This window comes from Oncorhynchus clarkii, chromosome 12 (genome assembly GCF_045791955.1).
Source record: "Oncorhynchus clarkii lewisi isolate Uvic-CL-2024 chromosome 12, UVic_Ocla_1.0, whole genome shotgun sequence".
Taxonomy (NCBI): Eukaryota; Metazoa; Chordata; class Actinopteri; order Salmoniformes; family Salmonidae; genus Oncorhynchus; species Oncorhynchus clarkii.
The window spans coordinates 68,457,084-68,465,134 of record NC_092158.1 but is presented as its reverse complement, the minus strand read 5'-3'; the positions used below and the strand labels follow the sequence as shown (position 1 = coordinate 68,465,134).

General features: G+C 44.6%; 1 protein-coding gene across 2 annotated transcripts; it reads right to left on the bottom strand.

Moving 5' to 3' along the window:
• Nucleotides 1–271: 271 nt before the first annotated feature.
• Nucleotides 272–7,614, bottom strand: LOC139421103 (male-specific lethal 1-like 1). Of its 2 annotated transcripts, none has more exons than XM_071171645.1 (9): nucleotides 7,560–7,614; nucleotides 5,969–6,794; nucleotides 5,384–5,589; nucleotides 2,174–2,439; nucleotides 1,879–1,946; nucleotides 1,712–1,779; nucleotides 1,415–1,539; nucleotides 1,092–1,164; nucleotides 272–974 (listed from the first exon to the last, which is right to left on the bottom strand). In XM_071171645.1, exons 2-9 carry the CDS (start codon nucleotides 6,644–6,646, stop codon nucleotides 884–886), a joined length of 1,575 nt encoding a protein of 524 aa, XP_071027746.1. In that variant the 5' UTR covers nucleotides 6,647–6,794; nucleotides 7,560–7,614; the 3' UTR covers nucleotides 272–883. The 2 variants fall into 2 exon arrangements, with proteins under 2 accessions (XP_071027746.1, XP_071027747.1); XM_071171646.1 differs by having other exon boundaries at nucleotides 7,526–7,599.
• Nucleotides 7,615–8,051: the final 437 nt, after the last annotated feature.

Genomic DNA, 8,051 nt, shown 5'->3' with positions numbered 1-8,051 from the left:
GCAAGTTATCGTTTCAATTAGAAAGTGTCGTTAATTGGTTGTTGAAGCATTTTTGAACGATTAAGTCAGTATGACGACACCTGTGAACAAAATTATAAATCCCCTAAAATCTGCTCAGAGTTGAATGAATATGAAGTATTATCCAGAGACATATTGATATTCACATTCACTCATACCTAATTCCCATTATGGTCCAGTGCTTTCAAATGAATTGTATCTCCTACATTTATAAAATCAGGCACAGACACCACCCAAAAGAAACGAAGTCATGTTCATGGGCATAAAGCATTTTTTTAATTACAACATCTTGTTTGAAACACAAACCATAAGTGCTGCTGAGGCGCTTTCAACACATCTCACTCCTTATGACCAATGTTTTTTTCCTTTTATCTCCAACAGGTCTCCTTTCTATAGGATGCAACAGCAATCACATACAGATGGGAGACAGTCTTTCTGCTCTGTTCAAATATGAGGCATGTCAATATGAATGACAACGTCAACAGTTTGTAGAACTTTAGCTTCTTTTCTTGGGAAATTTTGTGGGTGAAGTTGCAGAGGAAAACTGTCCTCAAATGAACCCAGTGGGACTCTAGAGGAGACAAACATCTCTGCTCTTCCTGGATAGTTCACACCAGCCTCAGTCTTCTTCCAAACCAGCCCTACTATGAACAAACAATAGGATCCGCTCTGCAGTCCAGCAACCATGACCAAACTGTGGCACAGTGCATCTTTTGATTTTAGGGGATTGTGGCATGCAATTCCCCCACCCCGTCTGTAGTACTCTCCCAAATAACAAGGCAGACGTTCACACAGAGGGGTGCTGCCTGGCACCAATCCAGCCGGTGTCTCCTCTCTTGAACTCAGCCGGAAAGGACAGATTTATTTATTTTCGGCAGGTCCGGTGGGGAGTCTGCTTTTTGGGCACCTCTACTCGACAGCGGCTTCGCTCGTCCAGCCAGGGCAGGTCAAAGATCCTTCAAGGGTGAATAGAGAAACACAGGGGTTTAGTTTAGGAAGCAAGCACTCAGATTGTATTCAAGTGATGTTTGGCTCAGTGTTATTTAAGAACCAGTGCGTATGACTCAACTCACCGTCTTGACAGCTTTGGCAGAGGTCGGCCAAACACCACCACTGGAAGGTGGGGGGTGATCATGAGGGACTCCACTGAGGAAAGAGAAAGAACACCTTCATAAGTGATGAGTCCAAGACCCTACTCAGTATTTCAACTGACTACATTTAATCTCAACAGACATTAATAATGGGATAGTTGCTTTTTGGCCAGATCTAAAAAATACAATGTTATTGGTTACATACACATATTTAGCAGATGTTATTGTGGGTGTAACTAAATGCTTGTGTTCCTAGCTCCAACAGTGCAGTTGTATCTAACAATTCAGTGTATAGGTGGGCTTACCATCCTCGGCTTCTGGGTAGAAGGAGAACACTTCTGGCTCACTCTCTTGGATACCCTTCCTCTTGTTCATGCGCTGCTGCAGTCGCTGGAACATCCGCTGCTCACGGATCCGCTGGATGTCCCATCTACGGGAGGTGAATGAAGGAGAGTGAAGAACACAGCAACAGAAGTTCAAAATAAGGGACACAAAAATAAGAAGAAAGGCAGAAGAGGTATGCCAGAGAAACACACAGACTCATAGCAAGAGTTGGTCAGACAAGTAAACAGAGCATAGTGAAAACTCTAGCCCTCCCTTACCTCTTCCTTCTCTTCTCATCCAGTTCATGCTTTGAGTGGCGCTTCAGGAAGACATTGTCATCCAGATTCTGTAAGAGAAAACATGTGGACTTTAGACCTCCTGACCAGGGGTCTAATCTGGACTTCCACCAGCATAGGGCTTCAAACAGAGCGAGACAAGTACCCACCTCAGGGATATCAGATGCCGCCTCCTCCTCTCCCAGGGGCTCCATAAGGTTTTCCTTCCACGAGGGAACTGTGTACAAGAGAGAGAAGGTCATTCCACCACATATGCAATTTTACAAATCCTGTTTTGCACAAATTTTACAAAAGATAAAGCAACAAAAAACAATAATGTGGCCTATTCCAAAATACTTAGGCCCAAGTCTCAGCCTTCTTATGTGCTGTTCATACTTATTTTGCCCGTTTCCCTATTTTTTGGGGATCCAATACAACCACTTCATGACAGTTTATAACACTCACTGGCCACAGGCTCCTCCTTCTTGGGTGAGGGCTCCCGCGAAGTTGGTGACAGGGGAGGCACATGCCAGCGACACAGGTACATGTCTGTGGTGGACAGGTAGTCTAGTTCCTCAGTGGAGGCCGAGCAGGTCCCAGGAGACCCATCCGAAAACTCTTCCCCGTCCAGAGGCTCCTCTTTGGGGAGAAGCGCCTCGTTGTGTGGGGACTGGGAGGCCTTGGCTTGGGCACGTCGTTTGGCTGCCCTGGGGTCCTGGAAGAGGAAACGCCTATTGGCAAGAACAAAACAAACTTTAGAGGAATTGCGTGAGGGACAATAAGGGGCTTTGCATGAATCTACAGTACATAGATATATCTATCCATGTATGGATCTAGGACAGGCCTGGGCCCACGACCTGATTCAACACGGCCCGCGGAATCATGCTCAGATCAAAGAATTTGCGATAGTAACATTTTGAAAAACGTATTTGTTATTCAAATTAAAAGCCCAATGAATACTTGCCTTTGTGTAATGATTTAACTCCCACCACTTGTTGGACATTTATTTTGAAGGCACGTATAAATAACTGCACAAGGACATACATTGACTGACAGGCTGACACACACGCCACAGTCACAAATAGTAGCTAGCTAGAAATTGCGCAAAAATTAGTACGATTTAAAAGAAAGGTAGACAATGAATGTAGGATGTTCTAGCAAGAGTGGACATCAAAATACAGTCATGGCCAAATATACATTTTCACAAAGTCTGCTGCCTTAGTTTGTATGATGGCAATTTGCATATACTCCAGAATGTTATGAAGAGTGATCAGATGAACTGCAATTAATTGCAAAGTCCCTCTTGGCCATGCATATGAACTGAATCTCCCCCAAAAAAATCCACTGCATTTCAGCCCTGCCACAAAAGGACCAGCTGACATGTCAGTGATTCTCTCGTTAACACAGGTGTGAGTGTTGACGAGGACAAGGCTGGAGATCACTCTGTCATGCTGAATGAGTTCGAATAACAGACTGGAAGCATCAAAAGGAGGGTGGTGCTTGAAATCATTGTTCTTCCTCTGTCAAGCATGGTTACCGGCAAGGAAACACATGCAGTCATCATTGATTTGCACAAAAAGGGCTTCACAGGCAAGGATATTGCTGCCAGTAAGATTGCACCTAAATCAACCAATTATCGGATCATCAAGAACTTCAAGGAGAGCGGTTCAATTGTCGTGAAGGCGGCTTCAGGGCACCCAAGAAAGTCAAGCAAGGACCGTCTCCTAAAGTTAATTCAGCTGCGGGATCACCAGTACAGAGCTTGCTCAGGAATGGCAGCAGGCAGGTGTGAGTGCATCTACACACACAGTGAGGCGAAGACTTTTGTAGGATGGCCTGGTGTCAAGAAGGGCAGCAAAGAAGACACTTCTCTCCAGGACAAACATCAGAGAGACTGATATTCTGCAAAAGGTACAGGGATGGGACTGCTGAGGACTGGGGTAAAGTCATTTTCTCTGATGAATCCCCTTTCTGATTGTTTGGGGCATCCAGAAAAAAAATATTGTTCGGAGAAGGTGAGCGCTACCATCAATCCTGTGTCATGCCAACAGTAAAGCATCCTGAGACCATTCAAGAGCAACTTCTCCCAACCATCCAGGAACAGTTTGGTGATGAACAATGCCTTTTCCAGCATGATGGAGCACCTTGCCATAAGGCAAAAGTGATAACTAAGTGGCTCGGGGAACAAAACATTGATATTTTGGGTCCATGGCCAGGAAACTCCCCAGACCTTAATCCCATTGAGAACTTGTGGTCAATCCTCAAGAGGCGGGTGGACAAACAAAACCCCACAAATTCTGACAAACTCCAAGCATTGATTATGCAAGAATGGGCTGCCATCAGTCAGGATGTGGCCTAGAAGTTAATTGACAGCATGCCAGGGCGGATTGCAGAAGTCTTGAAAAAGAAGGGTCAACACTGCAAATATTGACTCTTTGCAGCAACTTCATGTAATTGTCAAAAACCTGACACTTGTGAAATGCTTGTAATTATACTTCAGTATTCCATAGTAACATCTGACAAAAATATCTAAAGACACTGAAGCAGCAAACTTTGTGGAAATGAATGTGTCATTCTCAACTTTTGACCACGACTGCACTTCTTTGAGGTAAAGGGAAAGCTGTGTGCTTAGTGTGCAAAGAGAGCATCGCTGTCTTGAAAGACTACAATTTATCCCAACACTTCCAGACAAAGCATGCAGAGAAATATAGGAATGTCTTCTGAGCAGAGGGCAGGTGCATGAAAAGTTGCTTTCTCAGTTGCAAAAGCAGCAAGGACTTTTCACAAAACTGCATTCAGCAAACGCTGGAATTGCGAGAGCTAGCTATGTACTGTCCCACAAAATTGCTAAACATACCAAGCCATTCACCGAGGGCGAATTCATTAAAGAATGTTTAAATCGACAAGAAAGAGCTGTTTGAAAATGTTTCCCTGTCAAGACGAACAGTGACACGGCGTGTTGAGGACATCGCAGAGAATATGGAACAAGTTGAAAGACAAGGATTTCACCTATTTCTCGATGGCCCTGAATGAGAACAGTGATTCACGTGACACGGCGCAGTTGTTGATATTCTAACAAGTCATAACCCCAGACTTTGAAATTACAGAGGAGCTTCAGTGCAGTCAATGAAGAGCACCACCACATGGAAAGATTTATTGGAGGAGGTTAATAAGTGTGTGGCAAAGCTGGGACTGAGTTTTGAAAAGTTATCCAGTGTGACCACTGATGCTTGCTCAAACTTGACAGGAACAAATGTTGGCCTTTTCAAAAGGATACAAGATCAAGTAGCTGAGTTGAACCCAGATCAGAATGTTTTTTCCTGCATTGCATTATCCATCAGGAGGTGCTCTGTAAATGTATTCTGAAAATGAGCAATGTTGTGGATACAGTCATTAAAGTGGTAAACTTCATAAGCGCAAAATCTTTAAACCACAGGCAGTTTACCTCACTGTTGGAAGACAGAGTCAGGTCATGCAAATCTCTCCTACCACACAAACGTGAGATGGCCAAGTTTGTGGGAGGAGCTCGTAATATGATTCTGGCCCGCAATGGCAAAAATATATTCTAATGTGGCCATCCATGGAAAATAATTGCCCAGGCCTGATCTAGGAAGTATGTCATATCATGAAGTTAAAAAAATAAAAATATTTAAAAAACTGAATGTGGAGCCCTACCGTTTGTGGCCCTTGCCTCCTCTGCCAAAATTCAGCGTTCGGGGTGTATGGCTGCTGTGGCACTCAGACAGCCCCTGCCCCTCTGGTGTCCCTGGCATTGCCGCCTGGTCTTCCTGCAGGCTAGGGATGTGGTTGGGGCACTGGTCACACCCATCCTTCTTACCTAGCTGCAGACGGCGAGCCATGCGCTCAATCCGCGCCATGAGCTGCAGTAGTGAAAAAACGCGCCACATCAGTGGGGCTAAAGTAAGCTTTATACCCCCTTATGATTTGGCATTTAAATAGTTTGTCTTGAAGGGTAGCCTATTCTCTTCAACACTTGAAATTTACAGTCCATAAGAGTACATCAAAAATATATTGAGGCCAATTTAGTTTACTTCAATAACCTTATACACTTCATAGAAACAATGATGTCATAAGTGCTGCACTGCTATTACATCACAATACCACTGGTGGCATTGTGGCGCTGGCCTTGGTTGGAGGTGCAATACCTACTGCTGGTTATTCTGGAAAATTAAATTTTTCACAAAATGTGCTGACCAGGATCGACAATTGAAATGTTATGCATTGTGTTTGCTAGCATACCATTTCCTTCTCAGCTTTGAGGTCATCTATCTCCTTGCTCTTGGACTGGAGCTGCTGTTGCTGTTGTTCAATAAGTTCCAGTTGGAGGAGGAGGATCTGGCGTATGCAGCTGGTCTGTGTAGGGGAGTGACCAGGTCCTTTCCTAATATTCCCTCTTTTGCCATCTGGGCTGTGTTCTGATGACTGTGCCCCCATGATTGATGCAGTAGTAGCCCCTCTGACCTCCCTGCCACACACTGCATCGTCCCAGGGCTGTTTGATAGTGTTGAGCACTGCAAGGTCTGTCTTGCCCATATTGCTGTTTGTCTGTCCTAGTAGTGTCTTGCTCTTGACTGGTGTGGTGCCATCGCCCCCCATTGGTTTGCCCTGGGGAGTTTGGGCTCCAAAGATCACCCAGTTCTCCTCTTGCCCAGACCCAAGCCCAGGGTTCTGTCCAGATCCAGGCCTGCAGGTAATCGGTGCCTGTCCTGGCACCACCTTGGCTTTCCCGTGGAGCTGCTGGCCGCTGCTGTTGTGGATACTGCCCAGCACGTTTGGGACTCCGATGACGTATTCACTTGGCTCCCTCCTCAGGCCAATGAAGGAATCTGGTGTTCCTCCTGCTGGAGCTTTGACCAAATCAATCTTCCCTACTGTGTCTAGCTTATATCCTCCACTTGTGAACACAGTGGATGTCATTGTCGTGGCAACCCCACCACCAGAACCCTTGCCAACCAACGCCCACCAATGTCCTCCTGACAGGGGCGTTGGTGGCACAAAGAGCTTGATCTCACACCGTGGATGCCGTTTCTCCTCAGCAGTGGGCTGTCTAGATGTCCATGCAAGCCTGAAATACAAGGGAGGGATGTCAGATGGGCACACAGTTAATTCAACATAAGGTTATCAGGCATAAACTGTCTAACTAAAATCAAATGTTGAAACAGACAGGAATCAGCCACAATGCCCTCTCTTACATCAGATATAGCCCAACTAAGGAAGCCACTTTGCTAATAACGTTAGCGTTCTCAATCTCTGGTTGCTACTAACTACAATGTCCCTCCTCGCGCATTTCTATACGCCCATGAATAATCTGTACGATATTGACACATGAACCAACAAACTGACACAATAACAACAATCGAGCAACCCGGAGATAAACTGACTTGCATCCCAACAATACAGGCATGCCTAGCAGACGAGGTAGTTAACGTTAGCAAGCTTATACAATCATTAAAGAGTTGAGTTTCGTCGGCTACCCAATGATGTGTATAATTGACCTAGCTGGTGTTTGAAGAAAACATTATGCAGGGACTGGCAATTGCTTGGTTACACGGGAAACAGTTCTAGAATAACAAACGCTACAGCAGAGCTGCAGTCGCTTAGTTGGCCAGCTAACTGGTTAGCCAAGTCCTCCATTTTAGGTCCGCAGCAAAGAGCAAAACAATGACAGCCACTTTGCCTTCAACCAACCCGGTCTCATTTGACGCCATTTTAACTTTAAACGCTTTACAAAGTTACGTTTTTCTCTTGAACGTTATAACACATTGTGCTTTACACTTCTCACTAAAGGCCACCTACCTATTTGATATTCTCTGTACTCATTCGAACTCACCTATCGCCTTGATGCCCCTCTTCTCAGGTCGTTTTAAAATAATGATAATGCGCATGCGTTCCTTGTATGCTCGCCTCTGATTGGTCAATTAGCGAGCGGTTGCGCTGAGCTCAAAAGATTTCCCAATAATAAAAATGCCAAGGCAAATGCATATTCCTACCTAATTTTTATGATTGTTACAATTTGTTGTAGTTAATATATCTTGTACAATCATGCAACCATGATGAAACTGTTATGGTCGAGAGAGTTCTTGTCATATTTTCTCTATTCACACTGGGATTAGGTGCAACCAATTGGCAACTGGCTCAGTCACCACCAATGATTTTTTTATATTTTTTATATTGTGGAACGAGTACAGCTATGGCATTTCATCTGCTTACTTGATATTAGTTTGGGCTCTTCTCTATTTGGGGAGAGGACAATTCTGGGCTCCCTAACTATTGTAAGGGAGTTATGTTTATTGAAGATTAGTTGGAGATAAACCATTACATG

Excerpts from the sequence above, each read along its gene's own strand:
- LOC139421103 (XM_071171645.1), bottom strand. The coding sequence starts at position 6,646 with ATGACATCCACTGTGTTCACAAGTGGAGGATATAAGCTAGACACAGTA. Across the intron at positions 2,440-5,383 it reads GGAGGCAAGGGCCACAAACG|GCGTTTCCTCTTCCAGGACC; the intron begins GTAGGGCTCCAC and ends TCTTGCCAATAG. Across the intron at positions 1,947-2,173 it reads GAAGGAGGAGCCTGTGGCCA|TTCCCTCGTGGAAGGAAAAC; the intron begins GTGAGTGTTATA and ends TCTTGTACACAG.